Source organism: Hipposideros armiger, unplaced genomic scaffold (genome assembly GCF_001890085.2).
Source record: "Hipposideros armiger isolate ML-2016 unplaced genomic scaffold, ASM189008v1 scaffold_296, whole genome shotgun sequence".
Taxonomy (NCBI): domain Eukaryota; kingdom Metazoa; phylum Chordata; class Mammalia; order Chiroptera; family Hipposideridae; genus Hipposideros; species Hipposideros armiger.
In genome coordinates this window covers 2,112,094-2,130,113 of record NW_017731646.1, presented here as the reverse complement: position 1 = coordinate 2,130,113, position 18,020 = coordinate 2,112,094, and the positions used below count along the sequence as shown (strand labels likewise).

The following is an 18,020-nucleotide window of genomic DNA, read 5'->3' as shown; positions in this document are numbered from 1 at the left end:
GATTTTGTACCTCCAAGGAGTGTATAGTTGTGGACAGAGCAGAAGAAGGCAGATATGTGGTGCCTATTGTCACCTCTCCTCTTTCATTTCTGGTTTTATTTATTTGGGCTCTCTCTTTTTTTCTTGATGAATCTGGCTAAAGGTTTATCAATTTGGTTTATCCTTTCAAACAAGCAGCTCTTGGTTACACTGATCTTTTCTATTGTTTTTTAGACTCTATTTCATTTATTTCTGCTCTGATCTTTATTATTTCCTTCCTTCTGCTCACTTTGGGCTTTATTTGTTATTCTTTTTCTAGTTCCTTTAGATATAAGATTAGATTGAGACTTTTCTTGTTTGTTAAGGGAAGCCTGTTATCACTATGAATTTCCCTTACAACTGCTTTGGTTGTGTCCCACAGATTTTTGGACCCTTGTGTTTTCATTTTCATTTGTCTCAAGGTATCTTCTGATTTTTCTGGATCTCATGGTTAACCCATTCATTGTTCAGTAGCATGTTATTTAGCTTCCATGTGTTTGTGTGTTTTTCAAGTTTCTTCTTGTAACTAATTTCTAGTTTTATACCATTGTGATTGGAGAAGATGTTTGATAGGATTTCAATCCTCTTAAATGTATTGAGACTTGTTTTGTGGCCTAACATGTAGTCTATCCAGGAAAATGTTACATGTGCACTTGAAGAGAATGTATACTCTGCCGTTTTCAGGTGTAATGTTCTAAAATTATAAATCCATCTGGTCTCATGTGTCATTTAAGGCCACTGTTTCCTTGTTGATTTTTTGTCTGGATAATCTATACATTGATGTCAATGGGGTGTGAAAGTCCCCTGTTATTTCTGTATTACTGTCAATCTCTCTCTTTATGTCTGTCAATATTCTCTTTATATATTTAGGGACTCCTATGTTGGGTGCATAGATGTTTACAAGAGTTATATACTCTTGTGAATTGATCTCTTTATCACTATAAAATGCCCTTGTTTGTCTCTTGTGATAGCCTTTGTTTTAAAGTCTATATTGTCTAACATAAGTATTGCTATTCTAGCTTTATTTTCATTTGCATTTGCATAAAACATATTTTCCATACCTTTACTTTCAGTTTCTGTGTGTCTTTTGATCTGAAGTGGGTCTCTTGCAGGTAGCATATGCACAGGTCTTGTTTGTTTGTTTGTTTGTTTGTTTAATCCATTCAGCCATCCTATGTCTTTTGATTTGAGCATTTATTTCATTTACTTTTAAAGTATTTATAGATAAGTATGTAGTTATAGCCATTTTATTAATTGTTTTCTAGTTACAAATTGTATTTGTAGTTCTCTGTTCCTTTCTTAATCTCTTGCTCTTCTCTTTTGTATATTGATGACTTTCTATAATGTTATGTTTGAATTCCTTTCTTTTTATTTCTTTTATATTTCTTATAGAGTTTTGGTTTGTGGTTACCATGTGGTTCATATATACAAGCTATGTTTATAGCAGTCTATGTTAAGTTGATGGTTGCTTAAATTTTAACACATTCTAAACTCACTACAATTTTTACTCACCACCTCCACATTTATGTTTTTGTCATTATTTTTATTTCTTTTGTGTATGTATCCCTTAATTTATTGTAACTAACATGATCTTCTTACTTTTGTCTTTTAACCTTTATACTAGCTTTATACTTGATTGATCCACTGCTTTTATTAAGTGTTTGTCTTTATCAGTGAGAATCTTTTCTTTCTTAGATTTCCTTATTCATATTTTCTATATTTTATTTTCTTCTTAAAGAAGTCGCTTTAACTGTTCTTGTAATACTGGTTTGGTGGTGATGAACTCCTTTATCTTTTTCTTGTCTAGGAAGCTCTTTATTTCTCCTTCAATTCTAAATGATAACTTTGCTGGGTAGAGCAATATTGGTCATAGGTTTCTTCCTTTCATTACTTTAAATAGTTCATGCCTTTGAATATTTCATGCCAATCCCTTCTGGTCTGCAGTTTCTGTTGAGAAATCAATTGATAGTCGTATGGGAGCTCCCTTTTATGTAACTAACTGCTTTTCTCTTGCTGCCTTTAAGATTCTGTCTTTAACCTTTGGCATTTTAATTACTATGTATCTTGGTGTCTGCCTCTTTGAATTCATCTTGTTTGGGAATCTCTATGCTTCCTGGACCTGTATGTCTAGTTCCCTCATCAGTTTAGGGAAGTTTTCCATCATTATTTCTTCAAATAGGTTTTCAATTCCTTGCTCTCCCTCTTTAGCCTCTGGTACCCCTCTGATGCAAATGTTGTTACGCTTGCTGTTGCTTTGGGTCTCTTAAACTATCTCATTTTGGGGGTTCTTTTCTTCTTTCTGCTGTTCCAATTTGGTGTTTTCCACTACTTTGTCTTCCAGATCGCTGATTCAATCCTCTGCTTCATCTAATCCTTATGAGTCATTTTAATTATTGTATTTTTTATTTTTTATGTTTTCTATCTCAATTTTTATGGTTCCTATCTCTTTGTTGAAGTTCTGAGTTATTACCCCCACAGCTGAAATATCCCTCACAATTCTTAATTGCCTCACGTGGGTGTGGGAATTGTCAATTCCTTGTCTCTGTCCCTCCTACCAGTCTCGACGTGGCTTCTTCTTTATATCCTTAGTGATAGGACTTCTGTTCAGCTAGTTTTCAGGTGGTTCTCAATGATGGCTGTTCCATAATTTAATTGTAATTCTGATGCAGTCATGGGAGGAGCTGAGAACAGTGTTTACCTATTCTGCCATCTTGACCATAAGAACAGAAATGTGATATACATGACAACTTGGATCAATTTTTAAGGCACTATGCTGAAAGAAGTCAGTCCCAAAATGTTACATACTGTATGATTCTATTTATATGATATTCTCAAAAGGAGCAAACTAGAATGTCAGAGAATAAATCAATGGCTGTCAGGGGTTAGGGGGACGCGGAGGATATAACTATAAAGGGATAGCATGAGGGAATTTGGAGGATGATGGGAAAATATCCTGATTGTGGCAAAAGTTACATAAATCTGTATGTGTCAAAATTCACAGAGCTGTATATCTTTTTTAAAAGTTAATTTAATGTATCTTATTTATAAAAGTTAAATAAATTTTAAAGACAACTTTACAGTAAACCTAACACTACATGGGTAACAAATAGTTGGCCACACAGGTATCCTGAGAAGAGCATTCCAGGCAGAGGGAACAGCTTAAAAAAGTCTCTAAGGCTGGAATGAGCCTGCTATATTGAAGAAATAGTGAGAAGGTAAATGTGGCTAAAGTGAAATGAGTAGAGGCTAGTTTAGAGATATAATGGGGGACCAGATCATGTAAGGTGTTTTTGCCATTATAAGGACTTTGGCTTTTCAGTGAAACGGGGAGCCACTGGAGGGTTTTGAGCAGCAAAGTAATATTAACTGATTTAATGTTTTAAAAGAATCACTGATTTCTGTGTTGAAAACCAATTCATGGCAGCAGGGAGAGGTAGAAGAGGGAAGACATCTTAGGAAGCCATCTCAATAGCCCAAGAGAGAAAGATGGTATCTCACTTTAGAATGGTTGTGACAGTTGTGGTGAGAACAGCTGGCGTCTAGAAATATTCTGAAGGTAGACCAAAGAAAACTTGGTCTGGGCTGATGGATTGGACTGAAAGAAAGATAGGCATCAAGATGATTCCAAGCTTTCTGGCCTGAGCAACCAAAATAATGGAACTGACATCAACTGAAAAAGGGGCAGACAGCTTTGTTGGAACAGGATGTGGGGAAACAATTGTAGTTCAATTCTGACTATGCAGAGTTTGAGATTTTATTAGACTGCCAAGTGGAAATTTCACATTTGGCTGAAAAGACCAAGGTGCATCCAGTGGCCTTGGGCATCTTGACACTTTATGGTTCTTTGGGTAGAGTAGAATTGTGGAGAGTTTTGGAGCACAGGGAGGATCTGTATTATGGGAGGTTTACTCAGACTAGAATGTGTGGTCACTTGTGAGTTACATATTCAGATTCAATATTTTTGCCCTGGTGTTGATTCAGGGATGCAGCTTATTGACTTACTCCTTAAGACTTTCTCTGTTTCAGGATATAAGGTTTTAAATGGTGAAGAATTACTCTCTGAGGACAAATTTTTAAATGAATATGCCTTTTCTTGCAATATTCATCTGAGATTAGTTTTTTCTCATTGCCTATCTTTGCTGTAATTAATAGAGTGAGGCTGGGTAGTTCAGTGGATACAATGGCATAATGAAGTTTTCTGACTGAGAACAGAAGGTAGATGACTGCATATTTTATTAATATTCAAATGATTATATTAAAACGTGTCATGAGATTTTTTTCACATCTATCTATCATTCTAAGGCAATTTTTTTCAAGGAGGAGGTACAGATATGAAACCATCACTTTCTATATCCATTTAGTGTTCTTCATGGTGCTTCAAAATCATTAACTTCTCAAAGGATATTACTGAGCATTGCTAACTTAGTCCTATTATATAGTATCAGAAATAACAAGATATAAATAACTTAATGAATTCCATTTAATAAGTATATTTAAATTTCATCTCTTCCAAAAACAGCTTTTTAATTACATTCAAATTGTATTCATTTTAAATATCAACAAACTCATCATTTACATACAGTGTTAGATATTAGAAAACAGATAGCATTTAAAACAAGTTTTATTTTTTAAAAGTCCTTAACTTCCAAATTTAGAACATCATGAACTGCTAAATATATACCTAAACAAATGTGTACATTATCAAAGAAACACAAGTTGAACTAATAGGAAAAAAATTGTAATGCACATACAGTGGAACATAATTCATATAGTCTCAATTTATTGGTATGTCTCAAAGTATAAAACAAAGGAACAAATATTTAAAAACCCAATAACTACAAATATAGGCAAAAATCACAGCTGACACTCTGAACTAATGCAACAAAATACAGTGCTATCCCAGAGAAGTAGAAGGGTTCTCAAGATTTTATGTTGACCTATGATTTTCACTTCTTTGTTCTCAAATACAGAAGAGGACTTAGAGTTTTCTTTTTGTCTTTAAATTAAATTCATGTTGTTTTTTTGTTACATAGAAATCACCCAAATGTATCATGAGAAGTGCTGTCAAACCTGTTCTATTTTAGAGCTCAGTAACCAAGACAGTGCTTTCTTTTTCCCCCTACCTCTATTTCCCTGTAAAAAGACTTTTAGGAAATTTTATAGACAATGGTGGTAAAGAGTTCAAACCAAATAATTCTGAAATGGCAAAGAAGTGGACAGTTGGCACTAACATAGGTTTACAAAACAATACTTCACCATTTATTAAACCATAAATGCAAAAAAAAGGGAAACCATATCCAAAAACATAAGCATAACAAAGAGACCACTATGCTCATATAAGATATGTGTGAAGGTTGTAACACGGGAGAAAAAAAGGGGTATGGTACCCATCAGGTTAAAAGAGGCTGAACCAAGAAGAAAACTAAGCACTGAATTGCATCTGAACACAGACAGGCAGGAACTCTGCCTTTCTTCAGGTTTTACTGCATTTCATTCATAACGGCAGAAAAAGAACATTCCTCCTTTTGTTTTCTTACCATATCTCAGGTTTAGAATGGTAGAATAAATTGTCCTTAATCAGCACACACTATTTTAAAAGAAACATTTTTTTTAATTTGGTTGTTTGCTTCCATTTGCTTGTTTGTATTTTAATGATAAATCTTAAGAGTTGACTCTCTAAAATGGTGTTCAGATGTACTGATATGTTCAGGCCTTTCTTAAAGGTAACAATTTACTTTGCATTAAAAAAATCATCAATAAAAATTATAATTCAGTGTTTTAAACAAATGAAATGCTCAACTTCAAATTAAGTATATTTAAAATAACTGCTGTGGTGTCAAATAATAAAACTACTACTATTTTATTCAATTATAAACATACCATTAACAAACTTTACATAATCATTCCCTATGATAACTATAAAAATTAAAATTATCCTTTTCTTTTTTATATGAAGATGGTGGTTCTAAAGCAACACTCTAAACCAGAAAAGCCCATTCATAACACACCCCATCTAAGTTTTTAGAAGTCAGTGCATTCAGTGGTTATAAAAAGGCATGATGTTTTTCTATAGCTAAGAGTTCCAGGAAGGTATTTTTAAAAAAAGAAAAAAAAAAAAAGAGAAATAGCCTGAAAGATATTCTTAATGATCACAAATAGTGCCAGTACTCAAAGTCAAAGTATGATATAACCTGAGTGTCAGTCAATCAGTTGTGGTTTTTTCTCCCAATGGAAGGCGTTCCCATAACTGGAGCAACTGTTCTCCAACCTGAGGTTCTAGTTCCTAGATAAATCAAAAGTCAGAATGAACATAAAAAGAACTAAATTGAGTTTTTTTAAATCACCAATACCTACACTGATAAAACTGTAAAAAAATCACTTTAAATTTCATTTTTCTACCAGAACATGCTAAAATCATATGGCATGCATTACTCCAATACTTTGCATTAAGATTTATGGATGCGAGCAGTGGTCTTGATGACTTCCGCTGAAACTAATTCTAAAAAATTTGTATTTCATAATAAAAAAAATAAAAAATAAATAAAAAAAAGATTTATGGATGTGACTTCCAGACTTCAAGATTGCAGTTAACCTGCAAACACCGTAACTATCTGTGACAACTTGGTAAGAGGTTTGTTTCCATGGAGTTTTTATAATTTTTTTTGTATCTGGAAATAATGAATATTGTTTCTAATGGAGATTTAGCAAAAGCACTCAGCTTGAACTTCAAAAGGTTTACTGTGAAACTTAGCATATTAGATATTTTGAGTTTTTTATTGTTTTTCTTAAGAAACTATCTTAGTGACTATATAATATTTTTATTTTAGGTATTAGATTTCAAAATAATTATTATACAATAAAAATGAAAATATTCTTATACACCTGAAAAGAATAGCATTTATTGTCCTCTTGTGACATGATGTGCATTTAAAAAGAATCTCAACACTCTTCATATGGTGATCTGAAGTGAGTTACACTGGTCCAATTAAATTTTCAGCTGTGTGACCTCAGGCAAGGCTTATTTCTCTAAGTCTATTTTATCCTACATAAAATTGGGCTAATAACTCATTATATGCATTAAATTAAATAGCCTCATATAAAGCAGCTAGGACAATAGTCCATATATATGTTAATTCCCATCACCCTAACTAGTTTAAAATGCATGTTGGCAGCATCATGAAGACAAAGCAAAACATAATAAAAATAAAACAAGCCACACAAATATAAAAAGGTTATTATTTATGTTACATAATTAAAGCCATAAAGAAGTTAGATATTATTATCCTTAGACTTTAGTGAAATTACTTCAGAATTACACTTGAATTTGATCATACCTTGGTTTACTAACTAGATAGACAATAGGAGCCTCCATGAAGTAACTTAAGAAAAATTTTATATACGCAATGACAGAGAGAAGCCAAATTTACAGAATGTTAAACAAGCAATGAGCTCTGTCAGAGACATTTGCAAGTAGGTTTTATTAGCTCTTTTACAAATCTGAACCACTATCTCTCAAGTGTATGTGGAAAATATAACATGTATTCTTATATTTACTCCTCAAACAAATCACTGAATAGCAGCAAAAAAAAAATAAGAAGAAAAGTAGAAGAAAAATATTAATTGCCATTGTATACCTGCCCATCTCTGCTTATCTGGACTTTCTTGTTATCATTCCAAGGATTGAGTAAATGGTGTGCAAATTGAAAGGGAAGACTTTCTTTTCGTATCCACTCCACTTTAAATACTCCTCCGAGTCCAGCGGAGCCCCAGTCCTGGCTCTTCTCCTTTCCTATCTCAGAGGACATCCTAGCAAATCCCTGTGGGTAAAATGAGGGTGAAGGGTGAAAGTGAGGGTGATATTAAAATGTCTGAATTCAATTTATCTGGTAAAGCACTGTTTGTTTGTTTTTTAATTTTAACATAAAAACATAATATAAAAATAATACATAGCTAACAAAAACAAAAAGTAAGCTACTTATTAAGTGTTTTTTATAAAAAGATATATTAGCAAATTTAAGAGATAAGATCAAGTCCACCCTTCTAACATAATTTTAAATATGAACAGATATTTTCTAAATAACTTACCAATTGTTCAAAATCCACATTTATTCCATGATAAATGGGTACAATCTAACCTCTAAGTTTTTACTTCCAAAAATTATGATATCAAAAAATAAATTCATTATTTTGTAAATTCAGATATACATCAAGTCAAGATGAGTTTAAAAAACACAATGTTTCTTGTCAATACTAACTTCCTCAGCCTATTTTTTTTTTTATTATATTCATTTCAGGTATATAAAACAACATAATGATTAGACATTTACACCCCGCATAATGTGATAACCACCCCACCCCCAAGTCTACTACCCCTCTGACATTGTATATAGCTATTACAGTACCACTGACTATATTCCCTATGCTGTACTTTACATCCTGTGACTATATATACCGTGGGTGCCAAAAAAATGTGTATTCGTGACTTGTATTCATCTTTTGTTATCGATATATATTATTACAATTTAATACAGTATTACAATTTTAATAATTTCTTAAAATGTGTATACATGTTTTTGGCATCCTCTGTGTGTGCCTGTGTGTGTGTGTATGTATATACATACATGTATATACATATATATATATATATATACACACACACACACACATATATTTAATTATAGTTGACATCCAATATTATTCTACTTCAGCTTCAGGTGTACAGTGCAGTGGTCAGGCATCTAAACAATTTATGAAGTGATCCCCTCGATAAGTCAGTCTAGTGGCATCCTACAAGATCTTTACAACATTATTGATTATATTCCCCATACTGTATTTCATATACCTGTGACTATTCTGTGACTACCAATTTGTACTTTCTAATCTTTTCACCTCCCTCACCCCCCAAACCCCCCTCCCACCTAGCAACCATCAGTTTTTTCCTCTGCATCTCTGAGTCTATTTCTGTTTTGTTTGCTTGTTTATTCTGTTCTTTAGATTCCACATGTAAGTGAGATCATACGGTATTTGTCTTTCTCAGTCTGACTTATTTCACTTAGCATAATATTCTCTAGGTCCAGCTATGTTGTTGCAAATGGTAAGATTTCATGCCTCTTTATAGCAGAGTAATACTCCATTGTATAAATGTACCACAATTTCTTTATCCAATCATCTATTGATGGGCATTTCGTCCTCAGCCTATTTAAACAAACATTTTACCAAAAGTCAAGCTTTTTGTTATTTTCAATCCACCTGAGAAATGGTAAATCTAAAGTTGTCTTCAGAAAGAGAAATTGTTTATCTGGAGAGGCTTTAGTGAGAAAAGGCAAAAACTGAGGGATCCCTATTTATCATTCCCTTTAAGAGGTACAATATATTCCTCATTCTCAGACAAGCAAAATGAATTCTTGCATTCTGATGCAATAAAAAGCCAGAGTTTTTTGTTTGTTTGTTTTTATTTTGTTTTTATCTCTTTGGTCTAAACTGCAGCCCCATTTTAGAACAACTCCATTTTATTGTTTCAGGATGGCTCACCTGGAAATGTCCAGATCCTTGAACAGAAAATACCAAGTAAACCATGCTGCTTTCCCAAAAAGCTCGATTTAGCTTCCTCTCATTACTAGGGGTTGTAGACCAGATACCCTTCTGTTGAGAAATTTCAAGGTTTCTCAAATTGCTACTCTTCATTATGAAGTATCGAATTGGCATGTTTGGTCTTGGTGAAGGAGATTTTGAGCCCTATAAAAGAATGCATAAGTTCTTGAAAGGTAATTTGACCTTTCGAAATCAATAGGCTCCATTAAATAACATCTTCATAAACATATAAACTAAAATATTTTACCAAATATTCAACTAATACAAATTGCTCTATCATTCCTGAAAACCTACAAAGGCTCAATCAAAAAGAAATTAAAGAGCTAAACTAAGTACTCAATTTCAGAGCACTCAAAATCCCTTATCAAGAAAGAATCCTGGATTACCAACTATGATTTATATTCCAAATGTACGTTCAGAAAATATTTTAATAAACTTCAAAGTCTGAAAACAAAACAACAATTGCTCTAGCTGACTGCCTGGATACAGTTTCCAGGTGACAGTGTAGGGAAAAGAAACAAACAGAAACTAGTGGTCTCGCTGAACTGCAGAGGTTGACCAAGGTAGCTAGAATTTGCATAGCACTGTATTAGATAGAAGGGAGATGCACGGAAAGAGCTCCTGGGGAACTGCAGAAGGGTCCTCACAAGTTTTTGGCTAAGTACTGACCCTGCAAATGATGAGAATAAATGACCTGAGGCCAGGAAAAGACCCAAAGAAAAGCAGTAGACCAAACAATTCCCAGAGCTCACACATGGTTGAGGATATTCCATGCTATCCCTAGCCAGAATGGGAAGAATTTGTAATACATAAGGCATTAGCCCACAGGAAAAATCATGCCTTAATATTGGAACTAAATTAGTACCAGATAAAAACTGCTCCTGACCCACCCTAACAATGCTTAAAAGTAAATCTTGAAAGGATTAAACAGATAGCAACTAACTTAACTGTGTACAAGAAGGATGTCTAACATTAAAGGAATACAAAACCAAGCATCCAAACAAAATTATAAGGAATGCAAAGAAGTAGGAGAATATGATCTATGACCAGAAAAAAAAAATCAATGGAAGAGACTCAGAGATGATACAATTAGGAGACAAGAATGTTAAAGCAACTATTATAAATATACTCACTATGTTTAAGAAAGTAAAGGAATCATGAACACAAGAGGATAAAAGGAAGGTATTTTTTTTAAAGACCGAAAGGGCACTCTGGAGATGAAAATAAAATATTTGAAGTGAAAATACACTAGAAAGAATGCACAGTAGACATTACACATAAAAATATTTTTATATGAACTTAAAGATATAGCAATAGAAACTATCTCAAATGAGAAAAAGAGGCAAAAACTAAAAAAAACAAAAAGCATCAGTGACCTGTGGAACAATATCAAGTGGTCCTAGATTTGTGTGTCCAGAGTCCCAGAAAGAAAGGGGAAGAGGTGAGATATAAAAAAAGCAATGAGAAAAAATAGTGTTCTTAAATTTTCCCAAATTGATGGAAACTATAAATACCCAGATTGAAGAAGAAATATAAAGAAAACCAGCCCAAGTCATATCAAAATCAAACTGCTGTAAACAAGTGGCAAAAAGAAAATCTTAAAAACAACTAGAAGAAAAAAGGATACATTATATACAGAAAAACAGAGGTAAGAGCGGTAGTAAATGTCCCATCAGAAACTATGTAAACCAAAAGGTTATGAGAGTGACTTCTTTATAGCAATGAAAGAAAACCACTATCAATCTAGAATTATACAATAAAAATACCTTGCAAAAATAAAAGTGAAAAAGACCTTCCAGACAAAAGCTTAAAGACTTCATTTTCAGATCTATACTAGAAGAAATGTCATATAAAGGTTTTCAGACAGAAAGTATATGATCCAAGATAGGAATTCATATAAAACAAAAGAATAAAGGGCAAAAGAAATAGTGAATATTGAGGAAATATATAAGCCATTTTTCTGACTTCTGGTACAAGCTAATTGATAATTAGCTATGTAAGTAAAAAATAAAGTAGTGTGGCATTTATAACATATGTAGAAATAAAATGTACAAAACCAATAATACAAAGGACTGAAGGGTAAAATAAAAGTACACTGTTGCAAAATTCTCAAGCTACACGCAAAGTGGCATAATACTGATTCAAGATACAGCAGGGAAAGCTAAAAATGGCTTCACTAATGAATTCTACCAAACATTTAAGTTAGAAATACCAGTTCTACACATCTCTTCCAAAAAACTGAAGTGGAGGTACATTTTCCAACTAATCTTATGAGGTCAGCATTACCCTAATACCAAACCACAGAAAGATAACACAAGAAAAGAGAATTACAGAAGATCCCTCATGAACAAAGATCCCCCATTTAACAAAATTTTGATTGAACCAAATTAAATCTGGCAATATTAAAAAGGATAATACATCATGACCAAGTGAGGTACAAACATTAAAAAATCAATCAGTGACATCATCCCCTACCAAAAAAAAAAACTGTGTTACTTCAATAATTGTATATAAAAAAAGGACTGAACGTAATTCAATAGTTATTCATAATAAACCCTCTCAGCAACTCAGCAATCTAGACCCAAAAAGAAAAGTCCCACAGTTATATCATGTTAAATATGCTAAATGCTGAAAGACTTAATTAAGGCTTTCTTTTCCTCTAAGAAAGGCAAATATGTCTGCTCTCAACACTTTTATTAAACATTTTATTGGAAATTCTAGCCGGAGACATAAGGCAAGAAAAGAAATAAATATAATTCATATTAGAATGTAAAACTATCTTTATTAACAGATGGCATGATTATCCATGGAGAAAAATCTTGAAAAATCTACAAAAAAAGATAATAGAATTAATAAGTGAAGTAAGATCATGTTATAGAGGATAAATATACAAAAATCAAATGTATTTTTACATGCTAACAATGAAGAACTGGAAATTAAAAATTTAAAAACAGCATCAAAAATATAAAATTCTTAGGGATAAATGTAACAAAAAATGTGTAATATCTAAACTCTGAAATTTACAAAACACTGTTGAGAGAAATTAAAGAATTTCTAAATAAATACAAATATACACAATTCTTATGGATGGAAGATTAAAAATTGTTAAATTCTCAGTTTTCTTCAAACTGATCTACTGATTCAATGCAATTCCACTCAAAATACCAAAAATGTTTTGTGTAGAAATTGACAAGCTTTTTCTAGTTTATATGAAAGTACAAAGGACTAGTATAGCCAAAAACATTTTGAAAAAGAACAGATTTGGAGAAAAAATATTAACTGATTTCAAAGATTTACTATAAAGTTACTATAAAGCTACTGTAATCAAGTCACTGTAGCATTGGCAAAAGAGAAATAGATTAATGAAACAGAATAGAGTCTGATAAACAGACCACATTATCTAGGATGAATCAATTTTTGACAAAAGTGCCAAGGTAATTCAATTGAAAAAGGATAATCTTTTCAACAAGTGGTGCTGAAACGACTGTATAGGCAAATGCCAAAAAATGATCTCTGACCTACCCATACTATAAATAAAAATTTAAATCGAAATACATCTTATACCTAAATGTTAAGAGCTCCAACCATAAAATTTCTAAAAGAAAACATAGGAGAAAACCTTTGTAATCTTGGGTTAGATAAACATTTCTTAGGGCACAAAAAACATGAACCATAATAGAAAAAAACAGATGAAACCAAAATAGAGTTAAATGAACTTCATCGAAATTAAAAACACTTGTTCTTCAAAAGACACTTAAGAAAATAAAAATGTAAGCACAGAGTATTAGAAAAAAATTTGCAAAATATACATAATTAAGACTTGTATCCTAAAAACTCTTACTATTAAGTAAAAAAAGACAAACAACCAATAAACCACCCAAAAAATGTGAACAAAAATTTAACAGATACTTCACCAAAGAAGATGCAGGGGTAGCAGATAAGAACATGAAAAGATGCTCAACATCATTAGTCAATGGGAAAAGCAAATTAAAACTACAATAGGATGTCACTATGTACCCACTGGAATGGCTAAAATTAAAAAGACTAATAATACCAAGTATTGTCAAGAATACGGAGCAAAAGGAACTCACAGATTAACAATACACTCAAAAATATGGGTGAATTTTAAAAGTGAAATAAGCCAGTCACAAAAAGCAACATACATGATTCCATTTACAGAAAATACCAGAAAAAGCAAAACTCTAGGGACAGAGAGTAGTTCAGTGGTTGCCAGAAGCCGGAGGTGAGTGCAAATGGGAATGTTGTGTACATGACTGTGGTATGGTTACATGATTATATACATTTGCCAAATTCACTGACTTGTACAGTTTAAATTAATTTTGTTGTGTGTAAATTATACCTTAAAAAAGGTATTTAAAAAGAAAAAACCTAAAACCTAAGAATGCAAATCTGCAAAAACATTTCTTTTCCTCTTATCTAATGTGTTTCAACACACATTTTCACAATACAACATACAGCTAAAAAACCCCAATCAAATACTTACTCAGGTACTAAGAATACAGGGAAGTAAATGTAAACATATTCTAAACATTTTAAATCATTCATATTATAAATTTTTGTAGTTCTCAACTCCCTATCAACATTTCCTATCTTCCTAACCTCACCTTGTCGTTTTATAATATAACCAATGAATTGAAGAAATCAATTAACAATTGAAAGAAACTATTGTTTTCAATCATGAAATTATAAACCAAAATAAATAAAATCTTGTTATTTCATTTAAAAAAATACTTCTAAAGATATAGAATGGAAATAACGATCTTTCTAGCTACATGCCATCAGTGAATGATCTGTTAGTTTTAAAGCACCCCAAGATGGTAATAACTAGAAACATTTGGCATGCAGGAAAAACTAAAAAACTTACTCAAGGTGACTCAAGTTTGCCAGCTTCAATATATATCTATAACAGAGGCCACAACTAGTAACTGAAAAGAACTGGTTTATAATTTTGTTTAAAGATGCAATTTTAGATAGATATGCTACAAATCTGTTCCTTGCTACACAGACTTTTAGATACTCTACCTTTCCTGAGGATGGAGGAGAAGGACTAGCACAAGGACTTGGGTAACTACTGCTGTCTGTAGATTTCACAGAAGATTGATCTGATCGGTCTTCAGTGCTTCGTTTAGGATGTAAAATTCCTCTATCTTTGTACTTCTGAGGTGGGTGTAGTGCTGAAGATGGAGATTTCATCAATACTCTTGAGTGAGAAGGAGGGAGCAAAGATCAGTTATACATAAGTTCATAATATAGGGCAGGTGCAGTTTCAAACCAAAGTTTCGATGACTTTATGTTTGATAGAATATTATTTAAAAAGGCAATTTCATTCTTCTATTACATTTGAAGTTAAAAAACAGATGATTAGGACAAAAACAACAGGCTAAGATACATTTAAAACAATCTACAAAAGTCTTTAACTTAATATTAACAATTACTCAAGTATTATTTCTCTTACAAAATTCCTAACCTTTTATGATGATTTGGAGACACCTTTAATAATTACAACTAACTAGGTATGTGATCCTGAGCAAGTCTCTTAATTTATCTGAGCTTAAAGAGTATATGTCTTTGTTGAATAACCAGGTTTTTTTAGTACTTTCTAATGTTTTGCAATATAAAGTTCACAGCATCACCTATATTTTTCCTAAAACACTGGATCTAATCAAGTGCTGAGAGCATGAAATACTTAAGTGTATAGCAATAAATAATGCCAGAAAGGAACACAGACAAATCCAGAATGTGGTACAGTGAGTACTCACTTAACATCAACAGGTTCTGCAACTTTAAGGGAGGCAATGTGTAACGAAACCAATTTTACCATAGGCTAATTATATAACCAAGAATTAAGGTCCTATGGTATCCCATCAACATTATAAGGAAAACACTTTGAACGAAATGACATTATTCGAGGACATGCTGTACATTTCACAGTACCATCGACCTAGTTTCTTCAAATAAGTCAACAAAGGAATTGCACAAGAGATTTAAGAAACATGATGCCCAAATACAATTCATGAGTCCTCCCTGTATGCTAATTCAAATAAACCTATAGTTTATGATTTGGGAAAATGATCATTTTATTGGGATTGATAACTGGATTTTGATTATGTAAGAAAAATGCTATTTTTAATTGATGCATGTTTAAATATGGAAGGGTAAAATGACACAATGTGTGGGATTTATCTTGAAATGTGCAAACAAAAAAGAAAGCAAAAGAGAAAAAATATTTGGGTAGATATAGCAAGTAGGTCTTGGTAACTACTGAATCTGGGATATGGAGTTCATTACGGTATATCATTTACTTTGCTGTGTTTAACAATGTTTATAATAAGTAAATTTAAAAGAAAAAAGGATGTGTTCAAAAATTCATAAGCTTCCATAGAGTCTTGTAATTGTAATTACTCTGCCTTCAAGGCAAGTAGAAATAGGTTATCTCCACAATTCACTTCACTTTCAATACATAGCTTAGACCAAGGGTTATTTCTTTCACAAATGAAATAAAGTAACTAAAACCTAAAGATATTAACAGAAAATATATAACGAACGCATATCTGACTCATAGCAACTTGATAAAAAGTGTAAAAAATAACTTTTCTGGATTGTTCTCGCTCATGAATTTAAGTTCAATGAATTATCTAGTTACAATGTCTAAAATTCCATCATTCTTACCCTGGCACCTAACTGACCTAATTAGGTGACAGGAATTATGAGGGTAAAAACTTATTAGAATAAAAATGATGCTTTCAATGAAACTAAATGTCTACTTTTGTAGATTCAAATAGATTGTTTACTCTGAGCTCTATTCTAGCTTTTTTCTCTCTCACATTTGGCTTCCTACAAAAATTTCATTCAGATAGAAACAAAGTATTCCCATAAACCTTTCCACCTACATTTTCATTTAAGAGGAAGGGCTCTGATATAGAATTCATTTATATCTCCTTTTTCTAATAGAAAAGATGTTTGTCCTCTGCCATCAAAATATTATTTATAAAATGACAAGAAAACACAAGGGCTTGATTTTAGGATGGGACATGGGCAATTTCTCTTATTTCAATACTTTCTTATCTAATCTGTGTCTTGCCATTCTAGAGTGAAAACTCTACTATAAATACCTTTCTCCAAGAAGTAATCCCACAATAAGTATAACTTCTCTCTTCAAAAATAAATCTGAGAGTACTCATTCTATTCCTCACCAAGATACATCAATTCCAGGCATTATCTATTAATACTACCAAAAGTCTGAAAGTAAATGAAATTCTATATCCTGCTGTTCAAAAAATAAAAGAATGAAGAATGCTGGACTGTACTTCTAAGTAAATGAAAATGGTTGACCCTAGTATCTAAGGTAAAAAAATGAATTTATAAAATAATCAGTCTCTAAAGTATAACTAATATTACATTTTATAATTCTGATTTTCTTCTGCATTTTCAAATTTTATTAAATGAGTATGAATTACTTTTATAAAGGAAAAAGGAACCTTTAAAAAAAAGAGATGTGTGTGTATATGTGTATGTGAATATAGGCATATACATATATATATATATATATATATATATATATGCATTTATACACACACACACATATATATATAGTCTCTATGAATCTAAAACAGGTTTTTTATAGATGGGTCTAGGAATAACACTACTACATACATAACAGTTTCTATGGAAATGTAATCACACATTCTAAACATTCGTTGTTCAAGTAAGCTTTGAGAACAATTTTTCAAAAAGTGGGAAATGTCCAAGTAGAAAATGTGCTTTTTACTATTATATTTTCCTTTCGCTCAGGAGCACTTACATTAGAGAGAAAGGTCCAGGCACCCACATTATGAGGTTTTCTTGGCAACTGGATGCATTATCCCTAAAATGTAATATCTGAAGAACTTGGAAGCCAATATGTATTATCCCCCTTTAACTGAAGTCTGAACTGATGAAGACTTTATGCTTCACTGAAATATGCAAAATATGATCAAAAGAAAATACTTAAAAACCCCATCTGATCCTTGAAAAAACAGTAAGCATCACATATTTTTCATGTTTCTATTTTCAGTTTTTTAACAGTGAAATCATATTCTTACTACAGAGACTTTCTATCAATATTGCAAAAACTAGCATCACAAGCAAAATGTCTCTCTTATCAATTCTAACAAGGTAAAAAAATTTTCTAACTTACCTAAAGAAAATTAAATTTGATTCTAATGTGTTTACAAGAAATATTTCTGAATCATGACCAATGCTTCATTATAACTTTTTATTATAATACATTTTTGGACAAATTATCCAATATAAGGGCTTTCTTTTCTTTTTCTTTTTTTAAAGATTTTTATTGGGGAATTGGGGGGATGGGAACAGCGCTGGGGAATTGGGGGAAGGGGAACAGACAAGTT

The 18,020-nt window shown here is 32.0% G+C and overlaps 1 protein-coding gene across 4 annotated transcripts in view; it reads right to left on the bottom strand.

Annotated features, from left to right (window-relative positions):
- Positions 1-4,778: 4,778 nt before the first annotated feature.
- The window catches only part of YTHDC2 (YTH N6-methyladenosine RNA binding protein C2), a 65,481-nt gene continuing 52,239 nt past the window's right edge, over positions 4,779-18,020 (bottom strand). For 3 of the 4 annotated variants that reach the window (XM_019659137.1, XM_019659140.1, XM_019659139.1), the window contains 4 exons: positions 14,653-14,830; positions 9,550-9,753; positions 7,653-7,835; positions 4,779-6,301 (listed from right to left, as the gene is read on the bottom strand). In XM_019659137.1, the coding sequence (XP_019514682.1) occupies positions 6,221-6,301; positions 7,653-7,835; positions 9,550-9,753; positions 14,653-14,830 (646 nt within the window). In that variant the 3' untranslated portion in view covers positions 4,779-6,220. The remainder of the gene's footprint in view (positions 6,302-7,652; positions 7,836-9,549; positions 9,754-14,652; positions 14,831-18,020) is intronic. The other variant, XM_019659138.1, reaches the window with a different exon arrangement.